We start from the raw sequence: 19,465 nt of genomic DNA on the forward strand, positions 1-19,465 counted from the left end.
AGGGAAGGTGAGGGCAGCTGGGAACCATGAACTAATGGAATTCCTTGACTGCGGTGTCCCCTGACCTTAGAAAGGATGAAAGCTGCCTTTCAGAAAACAGGCCCGGGTTCTTTAAAGTGGTCAGTTTTCAGCTGAGACGTGGAAGGAACACAAATGACTTTCCGCTCTGCCCACAGGCGGCCTGGCCTCGTTACTTACTAGGTCGACAGATCAGAAACACTAATGTACGCGCCAGAAAGGAGTGTTCACTCTTAGAGGGAAAAACAGCGCTCAGTCACAAATATTGCTTGAACTCCTGTTTCGTGCAAGGCGTGAGGGACACAGCAGTAAGACAAAGCTCCTGCCCTCACGGAGTTTCCAGGCGCAAGACAGAATTGTGATAAAGGCTGTGAAAGACAGGCAACTGCTGTAGGAGTTTGTAGCAGGAAGACCACATCTCAACTGTTGGGATCACGGAAGGAGGCCACCGGAAGAAGAGACTTGAAGCTGAGACATGAAATAAACAGTAGACCCACAGTGGGGGAGGGGTGTGAGAAGCTTGGAACCCCGGAACAGGCAAGAAGCTGGTACAGCTTGGGCAGAGAAGGGAGTATGCTGGGAGATGACCTTGAAGCAGGAAGCAGGGACCGGAGCCGGCAAAGCCTTGGGCTCACACTAAGGATTTTCAGCCTAAACCTAAGGAGAGTTTTGAGCAGGGAAGTGAATAGATTTACATCTTGTTTTTTTTTTTAAGTTTATTTTATTTATTTAGAGAAAGGGAGAGAGCAAGGGAGGGGCAGAGAGATAGGGAGAGAGAGAATCCCAAGCAGGCTCCACACTGTCAGTGCAGAGCCCGATGTAGGGCTCGAGCCACCTGAGCCAAGATCAAGAGTTGGACGTTTCACCGACTGAGCCACCCAGGTGCCCTGACATAGATTTACATCTTTATAGGATCAGTCCACTTGTGGAGAATGGGTCGAAGGGAGGCAGGAGGGGATGTAGTGGAAGAGAAAAGGGGATATTATTGGAACCCAGGGGAGAGAGGTAACACCTGTTCATTGCACAACTTTGAGGCAGGAGTAGAAGTTAAAATCGATGGGCTTCAAGGTGGGTCAGGTGTGTCAAGTTAAGGGGAGGCAGGGATCAAAGAGTATCCCAGCTTTCTGGCATAAGAAACTCAATGGGTCTTGGTAACATTTACTAAGAAAGAAACCCTGGAAGAATTTGGAGGGACTGGGAATTCATCTTGGATATGCACACTGAGAGTGTGTGTGATGTATCCAGGCAGAGAAGCAGAGGTACTTGGATAGATGGGTCTGGAGCTCAGAATGGTCTGGGCTGGAACTCTATTTAGTGGTCTCTGTTTGGCACAGAGATGGAAATGAAAGCCAGGGGCTTGGACAAGATCACTTAGGGAGAGAAAGTATGGTATTAGAAGAGGGTCTAGGACTGAGCACTGAAGAAATATTCCACTTACAACCAGTGTGGAGGAGAGGATAAAGGAAACCAATGAGACATATAGGAGTGTGGTAGCAGGCTCCAACATGGACCCCATGATTCCCCACCCCTTGGTCTTTATGTGCTGTGTAGCCTCCCACATGGGATAGCGCTAACCTGGGTAGCCAATGCAGTATCGTGGAAATGACCGTGCACGACTGAGGTTGTGGCTACAAAACCTTTTAAGACTTCAGAGAGACCTAAGGTGGTCCCTAAAAAAGTTGTTCAAATAATAGGGGTTATTGTCCCTCAGCAGTCTGAGCAGCAGCCCAAGGCAAAGGACTTATCTCCAAGAAATATGTGGGTGTGGCTTTTGCCTAATGGAGTGAACTGGAGTAAGACTCAGAGGAGACACACAGAGTTCAAAAATAATTATATTTGCATTAACATTATCAGCTTGGACTGAAAGAGATACACTACAATATGTAAAGAGGGCTTTATATCCCCCAAATTCTACTGGGTGGTAACGGGCTGAGAACGTGTTAACTGTCTATCTACACGGGCTACCTTTCACTGAAAGGAAAAATGACTCAGAGGATGGAACCAAGAGCCCAGCCTCCAAGCTGGCCCCCAACATTCCCCACCTTCTGGTATCCACACCTTTGGGTACTTCCTTTCTCTCCACACTGAATTAGACTGACCTGTGTAACCAGTATACTGTGGAGTCCCAGCGTGTGGTGTTTGAGGATAAGCCGTAAAAGCCATTGCAGCTTCCACCCTGCTCTCCTGGATCACCTGCTCTGGGGAAAACCAGCTACCATGTCGTGAAGACGTTCAAGCAAGCCTACGGAGGTGCCCGCATGGTGAGGCATTGAGCCTCCTGCCAATGGTAGTGTGGGTGAGCCATCCTGGGGGGACCCTCCAGCTTCAGGCTTCCAGAGGACTGTCGTGCCAGATACCATGGGATGACCCTCATGAGGGACTCCAAGCAAACCGACGCAGTTAAGCCGCACCAAAATACCTGACCCGTAGAAGCCAGGAGGTGATGTTTGTTGTTTTAAGATATGTCTTGGGGGTACTGTGTTAACATGATACACCTTAGTGTAATTTGTAGCATGTCTTAGGGTAATGCAACAGATCATTAATACAAGGAGAAAGACCAAGAGTGAGATCATGAACGGTAGATGAACTCTTGTCTCAAGCAGACAGTGGACATGGGTGTAAGTGGTGAGGGACAGCCGAATGTCTCTTCCCCGGATGACAACAAGGCCCGAATAGCCATCCTTAGTTTCGTGTGGAAAACAAGAAAACCCCCACTACACTCAGTCTACTTGGTGCGAGAAAACTAAGTATCTATCATTGTTCTCCAGGACCTCGTTGAAAACATGTTCTGCAAGTCTGCGATGCCTCTCAAGGACACTGCGGAGATGTCTTGCTGAACTTATCCACTCTTTCAGTGGCCTTCTCGTGCGGACACGTCATACCATTAGTGGGCTGTACGTGAGCAGGGGAGCCCGCCGTGCAGCACCTGGACTGCTGGACTTGCCGAGGTGCTCATACAAGCGAACTCCAGACTAAAGCAAAAGCTTCTTAAGATAGAAAAAGACTCCGAAAACCTTCTACCAAAAATGCTCACCACCACCTCCTATTTATGCTTTACCTATGAAAGTACTCTCACGACATCTCATTTTACGCTCACAACCACCCGTGTGAGGAGGGTGGGTGGGTGGGTTTGTAGAAAAGGCAGACACGGGTCATTCCCAAATAGGGAAACAGGCTTCAATCGCTTGGTTAAGGCTACACAAACTATTCATGGTTGCAGGTCTCCTGGTGTCAGGTTGAGTGCTTTTCTCCAAAAGATCCAGGCAGCATTAACCAGGGACTATTCACCTGGCACCTTCTTTCTACAAATAATCTCAAAACAGCTCGAATGTCACCTTCCGCAGCAATCTATCTGCCTTATGCTTTAATACTGGCTTTTCTGAAACTGGAATTGTGGAATGGGTGAAGATCCTCTGTCTTCTTTCCACGTTGGTTCCTATGCAACTGTACAAACTGAATGTCTTACACAGCAGTCCTCAGGAGTGGCTGGAGGGTAATGACACCCTTCAAAACATTCCTCATTGGAAGCTGTTCATTGGAAGAACAAAAACCTCTTCCCGGAAGAAAAGCAGTCTATTAGTTCAGAGTTATGTTTCATTTTTAAATTACAAATAGCAGCATTCCCTTGACCATCTTCCTTAATCGGATTTTTAGCCATTTCCTAAATGTTACTCTATGCTCAGAGACCAAAACTTTACAAACACTGAGCATATGCAAACGTGCCGGTTACAGACTCTGAGGGGCTTACCCCAAAGACATTCCAGAAAGGTTAGAGCGATAGCACTAACAGAACACTAACACCTCTGAACAGAACTCCCCTGAGGAAGAAAACCCTCGTAAGGGTTCGTATCAGGAATGTACGGCAACGATATTAATTAAAATAAAGACTTGTGTGTGTTGAGTGGCACTTGATATGTCTTGTCTAATTTAATTCTCAAAAGAATCCTATGAGGTAAGACACAGTTCTATTTGTTTAAAAATCAAACCTTACCATGTGATCACACAGGTGTAACGCCCTTATATCATAAAGGGCAAAGAGTAATTCCTAAAAACTACAGGAATGAATGGCTAATATAGTGTCTCTCAAAAGCTTCCACCTCCTCAGAGGGCTGGTCTGTAGGGATCTGACCCAATTTGGTGGTTTTCACACATTTTCAAGCCTGTTAGTGTTTTGCCACTCCCGTATCAGTGCACATTTTAGTCTACTGTAACTGGATAGAGATAGTAGAGGACAGAAGTAAGTACATTTTTGACTTCTGAGAAACTCAAGACATTTCCAATTTTCCTCATCTCGCTCTGTGGCTCCAAAACGACTTCTACTGTACCCATCAAAACGAGGAAGACACAAGAAACCGCATCTCAAACTGATCTTTGCTTCTTTTTTTCTCCTATCATGGTTTGTTTGGTGCAAGAAGGTAAGAAATGAAGACTTCATCCAAGAATCTGTTCTTTTCTTTTTTTTTTTTTTTAAGTTTATTGATTCATTTTGAGGTGGGGTGTGGGGGGGAGAGAAGGAGAAAGAGAATCCCAAGCAATCTCCCTGCCACTCGAGCTCACAAACCGTGAGATCACCTGAGCCCAGATCAAGAGTCGACTAAATCACCCAAGTGCCCTTCCAAGAATCTATTAAGTAGCAATTTGAGGAGCCAAGATTTGCTACCAGGTATCCATTTGTATCTATCTATCTAGATATTGATGTAGATTTATTTAGATAGAGATACATTATTTAATACTGTGTTTCTTGAAAACCATCTCAACAAGTGTGATCCGATCCATGTTTCTAGCTCCTTCAGAGTGATCGAGCCACAGGAGAAGGCAGCCATATGAGAACCACTATGACCAAGAGGAAGACCGTCAGCCCATCCCAAACAAGACACCCGGAGGCATGATCCCCAGGACTTCTGCCGTGGCCATGTGCTTTAAACCAGTCGACTACTTCCTGGAGGTCAAATGGCTGAGCCTCATAACCCAGCTCCTTCTTGGCCTTCTCTAGACTAAAGTAATGTGTGACGCCAGTTTTGTAAACTTCTGTGCGGGTGAGGAAGGGCTGGAAGTTGTAGACCCGACCAAAAAGGAAGTGAGCCATTTCTGTCAGGAAAGCAAAACAGTAGATGAGGGTCAAGGGCAGGCGGATGGATGGGAACCTGTAGCCCAGGCCCTCAACCAGAGGCCGGAGGAACTCAAAGTTGTTCACGGGTCTGCCGTCCGAAATGAAGTAGGGCTGCCCAGAGGCCACGTGGCCCTTGGCAGCTGTCAGGGCCTCTGAGGCCAGAATGTGAGCCTGGACCAAGTTATCCACGTGGACAAATTCAACCAGGCTCCCAGGATCCCCATACACAAACTTGAAGAGACCCCTCTCAATGTAGCTCACTATCCTGGGAAGGTGCCTTTGTTCTCCAGGCCCGTAGATGCCAGCCGGCCTCAGAGCACAGGTTCTCAAGACACCATCACTTCTCACCAGGGTAGCACCGTTGGCCTCCAGCACTTTCTTTTCTGCAATAGATTTGGTCCGAGAGTAGTGATCAGGATGGAGGTGAAGAGGTAGGTAAGGCAGAGATTCATCTCCATTTCTGATAACTTGACCTCCAAAGATGACATTGAAAGTGCTAGTGTAAACTAACCTTGGCACCCCTCTCCTCCTGCAAACCTGGAGGATGTGGTCTGTGCCCCCGACGTTGACTTCTTCAATCAGGCTTCGATTCAGCTGCTCCCGCCCCGACATGCCGTAAGAGGCGATATGGAACACACATGCAATGTCCACATCCTGGAAGGCTTTCTCCACATCACAGAGGTGGCGAATGTCTCCGTGTATAAACTTGACTCCCTCTGGCATGGGATGAGCAGGGCTTTTGATGTCAAAGAGAATCACGTGGAATCCTTTCTGGTTCAGAGCACAGCCTAGGCTGAAACGAGGAAAAGCAAGTTAGATCGAATCATGACTAACCTATGCCTGACAAAAACTGCATAAAATAATTCACCAATCAATGTGGGGCTGACCCAAGTCTTCTGGGCTTATCCTGAGTGCCCTCGCTTTACATGTTCATTGTGCAACAATCCCTTATGTAAGCACACGAACATTCAAAACTGAGGATCCATGTATCCTTGCTTCTTCTATCTTCTCACGTAGATGGTAGCAACTACAGGTTCCATTTTCCCCCTCTGTTTTAGAACCCACCATCCATTCTTTGGGACATTCATGAATGATAACAGAGCTGCAAAGGAATAACATTATTTGGGGGCCCCGGGTGGCTCAGGCACTTGAGCCTCAGACTCTTGGTTTCGGCTCAGGTTGTGATCTCATGGTTTGTGAGTTCAAGCCCAGCATCGGGCTCTGTGATGACAGCGTGGAGCCTGCTTGGGATTCTCTCTCCCTCTCCCTCTCTCTCTGCCCTCCCTTGCTCACTTTCTCTCTCTGCCTCTTTCAAAAACAAATAAATAAACATTAAAAAAAAGAATAAACATTATTTTAAAATGTTTTTGGTGGGCGCGTTATCTACACCCGCCCCCAATTTAATGCCATTACAAAGAATCTTTCTTAAAGTAGTATATATCTGTAGTTCTGAATTTCAATGTCTGAGCAGTGGGCAGCCTAGTTCATTTCTGGTTTAACACTGTTCAAATGAGTAAAAGTCTACACTGCACTCATGTCATGTCAGAGTCAAAAGCTGTAATTTTTTTTTTTCCAGCAACTGCCAATAAAATAATTCCACAGACGTGTTTATCGATGCACTGACCGGAAACCAAAATAGCCACCTCCTCCTGTAATAAGGACCGTTTCCTTCGAGGATTTGCGGGAGTCCATAGGTGGCGGTCAGGAGCTCAGTGGACCTAGTAGAAAGAAATGCAACAATGTTACGACCCCGCCTGGCCTAGTGCTGCATCAGAAAAGGGGAGCTGGTAACAAGGCTTATGAAGACTCAGCAGAACGCCCGACAGAGGACAGGCACTCCGTGATGTCATTTCTCACACTTCCTTTGCTTGGAGCTCTAAGGGTCTGGGGATTGGTTGTCCCATTACCTTTCCACGTACCAAGGTCACATCTCTCAAAAGCACAGGGTTGCGGAAATGCTTGACGAGTTCTTCTGCATAACCGTACTAAGTACCTGAGATCGCCAGGAAAGCTAACCAGTCCACCATGCAGAGAGAGGTCAGTTGGTGGGACAGCTACAGAGGCTGTTTCTAAACACAGTGGATGTCAGTCACTGATATTTCAACCCAGACTTCCTCCCTGTATCTCCGTGATGTGGTGGCAATCTCCCTCCCTGACTTCATCTGGCGTTCTCCTGCCGCCCACTGGACTCCCTTTGAGATGCCAAGCCCGTCTGCAACTTGAGGGCTACACACACCTTCTATTTCACCTTAGTGGGAAGGGCTGTTCTTTGCCCGGCTGTACCTTTCCCAATCGCTAGGTCTGCCTGAATGTCACTTGCTCAGTCAGGGATGCTTCTCTGACTGCCCTAAGGGAGAGCCCCTGACCTTAAATACTGCTGTTGTTTCTTCATGGCACATCTTATCACCTAAAAGTATCTTTTTTGTTTTAAACTATTGCTCTCCTTACAATAGAACATAAGTTCCATGAGAACTGAGACCTTCTGCTTTTTCCACTGACGTGTCTTTTCCAGAACCTACCACATGGCAGATGTTCAACAAATATTTGTTGAATTTACGGGTGATTTTGAACACTGTGAAATACACCCAGTTGAGTAAAATTGTTTTGGGCACAAATGATGCAGGGCTCTGCAGTGTGTAAGAGTCATCGCTGTGTAAGTCAAAGAACACTGCCGCTTCCTTTTCTTTCTTTCTTTAACATTGCCATTTTCATTAAACTTCTCTCCTAAGAAATTCTGGGGGGTGCCTGGGTGGCTCAGTAGGTTAAGCATCTGACTCTAGATTTTGGCTCTGGTCATGATCTCACGGTTTGTAAGCATGAGTCCCACATCGGGCTCCATGCTGGCAGCGTGGAGCCTGCTTGCGATTCTCTAAGTAAATAAACAAACAAACAAACAAACAAACAAAAGCCTGGGTTACGGAATGAAAACAACACAAAGCTAAATGAGACGGAACTCCTGCATTCTGGAGCTGACGATGGAGTGAGGCTTTTGGAAGCAGCTCAACTACAAGGTGAAAAGGAGGAAACAAGATTGCTGTCACGTATCGGTGTAAGCAAGGTGCCGTGGGAGCACCGAGCTGGGCGTGGAGAGAAACTGACTCTGAAGAGCACATCAGAGAAGACTTCACTGCGAAGTGGGCATCAGAGCTGAAGGGTGACAACAAGAGGACTGAGGCGGGCTGAGACAGGCTGAGGGAGCATCATGAATGAACAGAATGGTGACGGGAAAGGCTGTGTTGGGCAATTAATATAGTGATTCAGGCGGGAAAGATAGCCTGGGGTCAGCTTGGAGACACCTCTGAGCTCCTGAAGGGGAACGTGAATTCTGTTCTGCAGACAACCGAACAGCCACACGCCCTCTGGTCCTTGCAAAAGATCAAACTTTTCCCGGAGGGAAGGAGAGCCTGAAAACCGGCAAGGTCTGGGTAAGAGGTGATGGGGCTGTGCTAGAGGCCTACCAGTAAGGACGCAATGCCAGAGTGCTCTGCTGAAATCAGGAGGTGAGCCGGCGAGCAACTGAGTGAGGTCGCAGTGGGCAGCACCCAGGCGGAGTCTGAGGGCTGTGCCATCATTAACCCAAGCGACACACACAGGCTTTGGAAACGTTCTGTTTGGTTAATAGATTAATCTGATTAATAGGATGCCAGATAACAAAGTCTAAGCTTTTTAAAAAAATTTTTAATGTTTAATTATTTTTTTTGAGAGAGAGAGCGGGGGACGGACAGACAGAGAGGGAGACAAAGAATCTGAAGCAGGTTCCAGGCTCCAAGCTGTCAGCACAGAGCCCGACATGGGGCTCGAACCCACGAACTGTGACATCATGACCTGAGCTGAAGTCAGACGCTCAACTGACTGAACCAAACTGACTGAACCACCCAGGCGCCCCAAGGTATTCTTAATATCTCCACAAGAATTCCACGGTAAGGGATTCAGAAAATGGACCAGGCCTCAGAGTCCAATTAAGAAAATCCCAACAGAAATTCTCCCTAATCTCTTTATTCTGTTTTTGAAACCACCCACTCTGGACCAGTCACAGGACCACAGGTCAGTCATGGCACATGTGCACATTAATCATGCTGGGAATGTACAAGTGCACGTTATTAATGCTTCAGAGGACCTGCCAGGTCTATTCACCCTCCTTCTCATCAGCTTCCAACTACTGCCACAAGGATCCGAGGGGAGAACTTGTATGACTGACCTGATCAAGGGGTCAGACGAGAAAGGTGGCAATGAACAGGGGAAAAGTAATGATGGGGCAAGACAGCGAGGAAAAGAAGCCTATCCACCACGTGGGTAAAACCTTCACAGATCACCAGCCATTAACATCCCCACCCGGAGCTGCCTTCTTGCTTCCTGGCTCCCTACAGCAAAAAGCACAGGATAAAAACACAAAAAACAAAAAATACCGCAGTAAACACATCTCCCGGAAAACTGCAACAAACTTCCAAGAACACTAAGCCAGAAGGGAGAAGAAGCGTATACAATTTTTCTTCAACTAGCTGCCTGACTTTTACATTCTTCATGGCTTCTGTTTTATTAATTAGTTACCATCTGATTCCTCCTGGGGCTGGGCACTCAGGCCAATGTTTATAATCACAATTACTTTAAGGCTCTTTCAAAACCCGGCTTAGTAATTGTTTTCCTCTGGGTGGAGGGGGGGAAGGGTCACATCTGACCTGAGCAGTCATTCTATCAGATATGGGTTAAAGTTAAGTACATGATCCAAAAAAAGGAATCTTAATTACAAACAGGAAAAAATGAAATTTAAATCCGCCTGACCTCTTGATAATACTAAGATAAAGTGAGGGTAATAAAGTTGACATCTCACAGGGAAGTTATGAGAAAACTCATAAAAATGACTACGGGTACCTTAGACTTACAAAGACCTAATTAAATGCGAAGGATCAGTAATAAGAACCTTAGATTATGCACACAGTTCCTTCATCCCTTGAGTTCAAGTTGATGACGTTACTAACCCTCTGGTATTATAATGTAATATACAAATCTAGGTGCCACTGGAGTCCACAACAGATAGGAGAATTGAAGGCTGCTTTCATAAAAATAAAATTTTACTACGTTTGCTTTAAGCAAGATAAAATAACTCCAAGTAGTTTAACCCTGTGATGGTGTGTTTTAAATTACTGCCCAAGTACTACCTAGAGGCAAAAGGTAACTGTGTTCTTACTGGATTGAGATCAGGAAAATACATTGAGGCTAGAGGGTTTAGAAATGGTGCTGTTCAAATTCCATGATTGATCTAAAAATTATTTGTGTTTAATACCAAGCAAAGCAATAAAGATGTTGTTAAAGATAAGGAGAGTAACCCTGATACAGGTGAAGGAGGTGGGAGGTATACAACCTAAAAGGCCAAATACACTTGAAAAGAAAATTAACTGGAAAGTCGATATACTCATAACAGAGAGTAGCATTGTGGTTACTGGAGACTGGGGGTTGGGAGGAAATGAGCCGGCACAAATTTCCAATGATAAGAGAGAGTAAGTTCTGGAGAACTAGTATACAGCAGTGTATGTGACTACAGTCAATACGGTATTATATACCTGAAACCTGCTAAGAGTAGCTCTTGAAAGTTCTCAGCACACACGCAATAATTATGTGAGGTGCCTGAGATGTTAACATACTTTATTTTGGTTATTTCACAGTATAACAAATCATCACATTGCAAACCTTAAATTTACAGTGTTAGGTCAATTATCTCAATAAAGCTGGAAGAAAAAAATATCTTAAACTACCCGCCCCCCCCCCCCAAACTGGGCTACAAATTATGCAAGTTGTACTGGTTGAGCTAGACCTAGCTCTTGAAGCCAGGCCTGCAGGACTTCCCAGCCAGGACTCTTAACCCTGTGTGTCGCCCCCCTGGGGTTGAGACAAGGCTGTACCACCGCTGCTACTATTACTTATTATGTTTTATTTAAATCTATTCACCTTTTTACAAGAAATACATTCATGTTAAGTGGGAACCTCACACTTCCACTGTAAGTGGGAACCACCCGTCCTATGGAAAGGTAGTATTTCTAGGAACTGCGAAATGACAAGTGATCAAGTCTAGCTAGATACAGATGCCTGCTGCAAACTCTGAGCTTGGGGGGGGGGGGGCGGGGGGGTGTCTGCTGTTAAACACACACACACACACACACACACACACACGAAGAAAAAAAGAAAACCCCCAGCGCCTAGACAGAGTGTGAGGTCTTCGCGACATTCTAGAAAGCCACGCGGCGCCCGGCTCGCTGGAATCCGAGAGAGCGCTGGAAAGGGAAGGACGTTCCCATCACCGGGGTGGACGTCACTCACTCCCGCGCCCCGTACCACCTGCCGCCCGGCTCGTCCCACCCCGGCCGCCACCACGCGCGGGTAGGGGCCGGGTCACCGACAGCCGGCTCGGCCCCGGGTCCCGGCGGAGCGGCGGTGGCCCTCCCGACCCAGGTCCGGGGCCCACTCACAGTGGCGAGAGACGGCAGCGCACGCAGGCCGTGAGAGATACGCTCGCCCCAGGCCGGTGCGTCCGCCGCGACCACCCCCGCTCCGCGCGGGAGCCGTCGGGCCGGCCTCCTGGAGCCACTTCCGGGCCTCTCTAGGAAGCCCGGAGGTCTCGGCATCTCTATGGTGTGCGGGTGTCTCGTCCATCCTCACCTGGGCTGGACCAGCAGGTCCACTCCAGGAATCTCTCAGGTGCCCAACCCGAGTGTTCCAGCCTCGCGGGAGCCCTTGCAGGGTCATCCCTACTGCTATCCCACCTCCACTGTCTGCTTTTAGACTTCCGCCTCCGTTTTTGTGTCCCCACAGGGCTGAGCACAGTGCCTGGTAACTGGGGAGGGGGGCGGTGCTCAGCTCAGTCAGTAATGCTGGGATGGATAGATGGATGATGGATGATAGGTGGATGCATGATGGATGAGGCTCCATGAAACTACTGAATAGTCACTCTCCAGGTCTTTTCAACTCTCTAGCTCGGAGTCTCCACGTTTATGTATGTCTATATGTTTTCCCGTGTCCCTGATTTACCCTAGTTTTTTTCCGGTTCCAGGTGTGAGGGAATGAAAGCAAGACACCAGTAGCGTCTGCTACGCACCAGAATCCTGTAATGCTGTGCTTTAAAAAAAAAAAAAAAAAAAAAAAAAAAAAAAAAAAAAAAAAAAGTTTTTATTATTTAAAAAAAATTTTAATGTTTATCTTTGACAGAGAGAGAGAGAGTGTGCGAGCGAGCATGACCTTGGGAGGGACAGAGAGAGAGGGAGAGACAGAATCCAAAGCAGGCTCCAGGCTCTGAGCGGTCAGCTCAGAGCCCAATACAGGGCTCGAACTCATGAACCGTGAGATCATGACCTGAGCTGAAGTGGGACGCTTAATGGACTGAGCCACCCAGGTGCCCCTAAAAAAATTTGTTTATGTTTATTTATTTTTGAGATAAAGCATGCACGAGTGAGGGGCAGAGATAGGGGGACAGAGTTTTCTAAAGTAGGCTCTGCGTTGACAGCGGACAGCCCGATGCGGGGCCCAAACTCACAAGCCACGAGATCATGACCTGAGCCAAAGTTGGATGCTTAGCCGACTGAGCAACCCAGGAGCCCCAGTGCTGTGCTTTTTAAGGGTGCTCCATGTTGGGTTGCTGAGGAGTGGGGTTTCTGTCCAACCCCACTGATTCCCTTGGACACAGTTCCTGAAGTGGCTTGGGACCTGAGCCTTAAGGAACAAGTAGGAGGTGGCCCAAGGAGAAGAGAAGAAAGGAACATTTTGGTGGAAAAAATAACAGGGCAAAAGCATAGAGTCAGGATTGAATGCCACATGCCTGAGGAATAAAGAGGCACTGCAGGCTAATGATATTTGTGGAGATCGAAAGGAGAGGAGAGGGAGAGGAAAAGGGAGACACAGTTCTGTATAGTACTCAGACCAATTAATCTGAAGGGAAAGACCATTGTCTACATTGGGACTGTCCAGGAGGAATTGGCAAGACAGCAGAAGTCTGTAGGTGGGAGAGGGCATGATCCAGACCCCCATATTCCACCCTTTTCTCAGAATTAACCTCTTGACTGCTGCTGGAGCTTCCTCAGAGCTCTGCTGTGGTTTCAGGCCACCGCAGCATCTGAAAACACTGATACACTTTGAGGGTGTCTGTCTGCCCCTCGAGATCGTTTCTGCAGGAGGCCACACTTTCAGGGGTGGTGGTGTTCAGACAGGATGTGTTGTGATCAGCTAGGAGGTGTCATATTAATGTCTCACCTATAGTATAGTAGTGAGCATGAAGTGATGAATAACTTACGTTTCTAGTCTTTAGGCTTAGAGCAAGTATAGCAAGGAGGTAAGGAACAGACCTTAGAGTCAGAGCAGTGGGGATTGGAACCCTGGCTCTGTATAGAAGAGTCCCGAACTGATGAAATGAGGTGAGGTCTGTGTCCTCTTCAGACCCCTCCTGGGCAATGTTAGCTGCTTTTGTTATAGATCATCTTCAAGACTACGTGTGCAAAACTTGGGCGGGAATATTCACATCAGCATTATTCATAAGCGCTCCGAAGAAGAAGTAATCCAAATGCCCATCAGTGGGTAAATGGATAAATAAAATGTGGTCTGTCCATACGAATAGAGTATTATTCACCTGTAAAAATCAACCAAGTACAGGTCTTCCTTGACTTGCAGTGGGGTTATGCCCTGATGAAGCCCATCGTAAATTGAAAATATCGTAGGTCGAAACTGCATTTAATTCCCCTAACCTACTGAACATGACAGCTTAGCCTCCCCTCCCTTAAATGTGCTCCGAATACTTACATTAGCCTACAGTCGGGCAAAATCATCTCACATAAAGCCTATTTTATAATAGTGGTGAGTGTCTCGTGTAATTTGTCAAATACTGTACTGAAAGTGACAAACGGAACTGTTGTAGGCGGACAGATGGTTGTGTCTCAGTTGTTCACCCTCCTGATCGCGTGGTTGACTGGGAGCTTTGGCTTGCTGCTGCTGCCTGGAGTCATGAGAGAGGATCATCCAAAAAATCGGTAGCCTGGGAACAGATCCTTATTCCCGATTCCCAATTCCAAGTGGGGTTTCTACCCAAGGTCCATGGCTTTCTCACCATCAGAAAGTTGAAAAATCGAAAGTCACACCCCTGTAAGTCTGGAGTCAGGGGCCGTCTGTAGTGATATGGACTACAGCATGGATGGCCCTAGAAAACATTATGCTCATGTTTTTACTAGCCAGCTTCAGAAGCCAGTCACACAAGACCACATACTGCATGATTTCATGTATGTGAAATGTCCATAGGCAAATCCATAGAGACAAAAAGCCGACTGGTAGTTGCCAGCGGCTGGGAGGTTTGGGGTGAGATGGGGAGTGACTGCTCATGGGTACAGAGTTCCTTTCTGCAGTGACGGAATGTGGTGATGGCTGCACACCTGTGCAAATACTAAAAACCATTGATTTGTATCCTTTAAATGGGTGGATTTTATGATATGTAAATTAGACATCTCCATACAACTGTCATTAAAAACAGATTACACCTACAATATTGTCAGTCTCATTGTAATTGCAATGTTGTTTGAGTAGGAGAGGACAGCATGGCCCATCATCCTGGACATGCCCACAGAAGCGTGTCATAGGAAGCAAAGTCAATACAGGTAAAAGTTGAGGAGCCATTGCCTTAGGGAAATAAGCATAATTCTCCTTTCCACCATCTCAATATGGAGGCTTTGCGCCCCCCGCCCCGGACTCTGCTGTCACCTTCCTCCTTCTCAGGGCAAGGAGGAGAGAGTACAAAGCATAAGGAAAAGTAAGGTTTGAATAATAAATGCTTTCCAATTAGCTGCCTTGAAAACTGAGAGTCGGCTTGTATTAATCTTCATGATCAAATTACTTCATTTTGTCTCTCGTCTAACTGCTCGGGTAATTTTATGCCAGGATTATTTTAGTCATTCTAATTATGCAGGCATCAATATTTAGTGCGTGTTTACCTAACCCACTGCATACCCAGAGGTGTTCTTCCCTCAGAGACCATGGCAGTACAATATAATATGAATAGGCATGCAAGGTATAGAAATGAAGTGCCTTTGATTTCTCCCTCCTTGTTTGTAAGGAACGTTCAGGTGGTGTTTCTTGAAAGAGCGACGTGTGTCCTATTCAGATGTATCTACAAAAGGCAGTGCTGTCCGTGTTACCAGTTCATTATATGATACTAAATGCAAGTCTTGTGCAGATGTTTCATTAGGGATTCAGTTATGCAAGACAAATTAAAATTCGCCGTTTGTTTAGATTTTCTTTTTTGCAAAGAACCTTTCCTCGCTAGTCGCCTCGTGTTTGAATTTCTGTCACTGGCAATATCACTGACCCCCTTTTCCTTTGGAACCCCTTCTCCTTTGAGAGAATGCTCTCTCAGTCTGCTCACTGTGCTCCTCTCAGTCTTTTCCTCCTCATCCTTCATCCCGTCCTCTCCATTTTCTTTCTTTGGCCCTTTTGTATATTCTTCCCAGCTCTTAACTGGGTACCACCCACGATTCAACCTCCAGCTTTCTTTTCTTCTACATCTACATCCTTTGCCTAAAAGAAGTCATTAGTTATCTTGGTTTCAACTCTGAACCCAGCCCGAGAGACCCCCGAACATGTATAAGCTTGCCCCTAGGAGGTATTTATGGGGACCGTCCACCTGTGTGAACCTCATGTCCAAAGGTGTATTCCTTATCTCAAGCAATACCTGGCATTGGCTGCATTTTTTTGACATCTTCTTTTCCTTCATTCAGATATGCATTTAATTTTGCCTTGCAAAGTGTCTTGGACCCATACTCTCTTCCCATTCCTTCTGCTTCCTTTCTATTTTCCTGAGGGCCTCCCGAAAGAGTAGTATCCCAGGGTGCCATCAGGCTAATCTTGGCCATCTTTGGAGTGTGACTATCTCTTAGACAATCCATCCTGAGGCCAGGCCATGGAGCTGCCCTCTCACTCACTTCCTCACTTTCTCAAGTCCTGTGGAGTGAGGCAAAGCTGATGGTAGGATGTGAAATGGAACACTGCCAGGGCACCACATGGACCACAGGACTTGGGAATGTGGAAAGAGAGAGAGACTAGGGCAGGGGCCTCTGCCTACCAGTGGGTTGGCTCTGTGAATGGCCATTCTTCTTTCACTAAGAAGCATCTTGTTTAACTAGGTGTACTCCAGCTGAGTAAATCAAAACAGTTAATTTCAATACAATCGCAGGATAATATTTTTGCTTAAATACTTTAATCTTATCGAGTGTCTTAAATATGTTTTACAATAACTTTGTGACCGATTTACCTCATTCAACCTATGGAAGATATTCACCATATAATTGGCACAGCCTTCCACCTTGCCAAATCCATCAGCCAGATCAAAGGATTTGAATTCTTTTTGACTTATATGCCCCAAATGATGCTTAATGATCAGCTGTTAGAAAAAAATGATTTCATATTTCATTTTATTTATTGAAAAATGTGTATTTATTTTGAGAGAGAGAGAGCAGGGGAGGGGCAGAGAGAGGAGACAGAGAATCCCAAGCAGCCTCTGCACTGTTAGTGCAGAGTCCGATGCGGGGCTCAAACTCATGACCGTGAGATCACGAACTGAGCCAATATCAAGAGCCAGATGCTCAACCAACTGAGCCACCCAGGTGCCCTCATATTTCATTCTAAATAAGTATATCAGCGCCCTCATGGCAATTATTTCACTTTTGGTAGATTGACCGATCGTAGAGTTTGTTATTGTTGTCATGCATTTGTTACTGACATTATTTTCATGGGAAAACGTAGAGCATGTTAAGAGGAAAGGAAGTGGGGGGCAGGGCACACTGAGCAGGAGACATTTGAGCAAGGAAATATAGGAGGCCAGGAAATTCGGCGAGTGTACAAGAGCATTCCAGGCTGAGGGAAAACCTCCACGGCAGGAGTATGTTTGAGGACTGGCAAGGAGGCCCTTGTGACTAAAATGGAGTGAATGAGGAGACGGAAGTCAGAGATGTGGTCCAAGAGCTACAGGGCACAAAACATGTGGCCGTGGAGCCATTTAAGGATTTTGGCTCTGACACTGACTCTGGGTGAGATGGGGAGACTCTGGCAGGTTTGCAGCAGACGGGTGACGTGACAGGGTCGAGGTTATCCAATGATTTCTCTGGTGCTGGGTTGAGGGTAGACTGTAAGGAGACAAGGGTGGAATCAGAGGGATCTATCAGAAGGCTGTGGCTGCATTCCAGGTGAGAGGTGATGGTGGCTCGGACCAGGTTGGCAGCAGTGGAGTGATCAGGTAGGGGGTCTATTCTGAAGGTAGGGCCAGCAAGATTCCTTGATAGATTGGATGTGGGTTGAGTCAAAGAGCTGAGTCAAGGGGATTCCAACATGAGTGTGCTCAGCTACTAGAAGGGTGAGGCTGCCCTCACTGAGATGCTGTGATGTGCTTCTGGAACACACACATCCTGAACCAGAACTTGAGTGAGCTGTGAGCTGCTAACTCTGCAGGGTAGAGGGAGGAGAAGCTGAAGGTGGTGTGACAGTAAGGGAAGGAGGAAGAGGAGGGGGTTAAAGAGAGAGTGGGAAAAGCTCAAGGAAGGACCTATGAGCTCAGTGGGGTCCACAGTGGTGGAGGTAGGAGGACATGAAGGGTCTTCTTAGAAGGTAGAGTTCCTGTCAGTGTTCTACACACTGTGGTGGCTGTGTTATCTTCCACAACAAACTACCAGAGACTGAGTGGCCTAAACAACAGAAATATGCTGTCTCATAGTTCTGGAGGCCAGGAGTCTGAAATCAAGGTGTGGGTGGGGTCATGCTGCTTCTGAAGCTTTGAGTGGAGGATCCTTCCTTGTCTCTTGCAGCTTCTGGAGGCTCCAGGCATTCCTTGGCTGTGGCCACATCACTCCAATTTCTGCCTCCATCTTTACATCGCCTTCACCCCATATGGCACCCTCCCCTTTTTCTCTTCTATTTCCTATAAGGATGCCTGTCATTGGATTTAGGGTCCATCCTGATCCAGAATGATCTGATCTAAAGATCCTTAACTTCACCGAAAGTGAAGAAGGAAGCCCCTGCCCCTCCCAAAGCCGAAGCCAAAGCAGAGGCTTTGAAGGTCATGAAAGCAGTGCTGAAAGGCGTCCACAGTCACACAAAAAAGTAGATCCACAGGTCACTCACACTCTGACAGTACAAGACATTGTGTCTCTGAAGACAGCCCAAATATCCTCAAAAGAGCTCCCCAGGAGAAACAAGCTCACCACTAGGCCATCATCAAGTTCCCCCTGACTCCCGAGTCAGCCATGAAGAAGATAGAAGACAACAACACACTTGTGTTCATTGTGGGTGTCAAGACCAATAAATCCCAGATTAGACAGGCTGTGCAGAAGCTCTGTGACATTGACATGGCCAACGTCAACACGCTGATCAGGCCCAATGGAAAGAAAAAAAGGCATATGTTCATATAACGTTTTTTTTTTTTTTTTTTTTTTTTTTTTTTTTTTTATTTATTTTTGGGACAGAGAGAGACAGAGCATGAACGGGGGAGGGGCAGAGAGAGAGGGAGACACAGAGTCGGAAACAGGCTCCAGGCTCCGAGCCATCAGCCCAGAGCCCGACGCGGGGCTCGAACTCACGGACCGCGAGATCGTGACCTGGCTGAAGTCGGACGCTTAACCGACTGCGCCACCCAGGCGCCCCATAAAAAGGCATATGTTCAAATGGCTCCTGACTATGATGCTTTGGACATGCCAACAAAGATGGGATCATGTAGACTGAGTCCAGCTGGTAAAACCTAAATATAAATTTTTCACCATAAAAAAATTAAAAAATAAGGAACAAATAAAGATCTTTAACCTGATTACACTGGCAAAGACGCTTTTTTCCCCAAATAATGTCACATTCACAGGTGCATGGCGCTAGGACGTAGACATATCTTTTTGGAGCCACTATTCACCCCACTACAGTGACGTACATGATTCCTCTACCCCTCCTTCTCTCCCAGACCCAACTCCCAGGTCTTTAAAACTAGGAGGCACTTCACTACAGTTGACTTTACTGCTATACATTTTGTTTTGCAAACAGAAAAGAGAAGTTGAATTTCACAATGAATCCAGAATGGTTGAGAGAGGCAGTGACTGACAAGACACAGAAAAAATTCTGGAAGGGTAGGTCCCTAGGATCTGGAAGAAACCTAGGCAAGGCCGTGGGATACGGAATTTGAGCCAATATTATCTGGATCCCAATGTTTGGAAAGTTCTAGCTGATACCTGGGTTATCAGGACACAAAATATGATTATACTATATATTCTACTTTGTAAGCTGTCCTCCTTTCTCAAGAAATATTGCAAACATTTCCCCAAGTCATTAAATATTCTTCAACAA

At 46.5% G+C, this 19,465-nt stretch overlaps 1 protein-coding gene across 6 annotated transcripts in view; it reads right to left on the bottom strand.

Moving 5' to 3' along the window:
• Nucleotides 1-1,834: 1,834 nt before the first annotated feature.
• The window catches only part of SDR42E1 (short chain dehydrogenase/reductase family 42E, member 1), a 59,510-nt gene continuing 41,879 nt past the window's right edge, over nucleotides 1,835-19,465 (bottom strand). For 2 of the 6 annotated variants that reach the window (XM_058706665.1, XM_058706664.1), the window contains exons 2-3: nucleotides 6,753-6,846; nucleotides 1,835-5,921 (exon numbers count right to left, since the gene is read on the bottom strand). In XM_058706665.1, the coding sequence (XP_058562648.1) occupies nucleotides 4,808-5,921; nucleotides 6,753-6,820 (1,182 nt within the window). In that variant the 5' untranslated portion in view covers nucleotides 6,821-6,846 and the 3' untranslated portion in view covers nucleotides 1,835-4,807. Of the gene's footprint in view, nucleotides 5,922-6,752; nucleotides 6,847-7,047; nucleotides 8,787-9,326; nucleotides 9,490-11,589; nucleotides 11,716-11,779; nucleotides 11,891-19,465 lie in introns of those variants that run through there. The other 4 variants (XM_058706662.1, XM_058706663.1, XM_058706661.1 and 1 more) reach the window with 4 other exon arrangements.

This window comes from Neofelis nebulosa, chromosome 17 (assembly GCF_028018385.1).
Source record: "Neofelis nebulosa isolate mNeoNeb1 chromosome 17, mNeoNeb1.pri, whole genome shotgun sequence".
Lineage (NCBI taxonomy): Eukaryota > Metazoa > Chordata > Mammalia > Carnivora > Felidae > Neofelis > Neofelis nebulosa.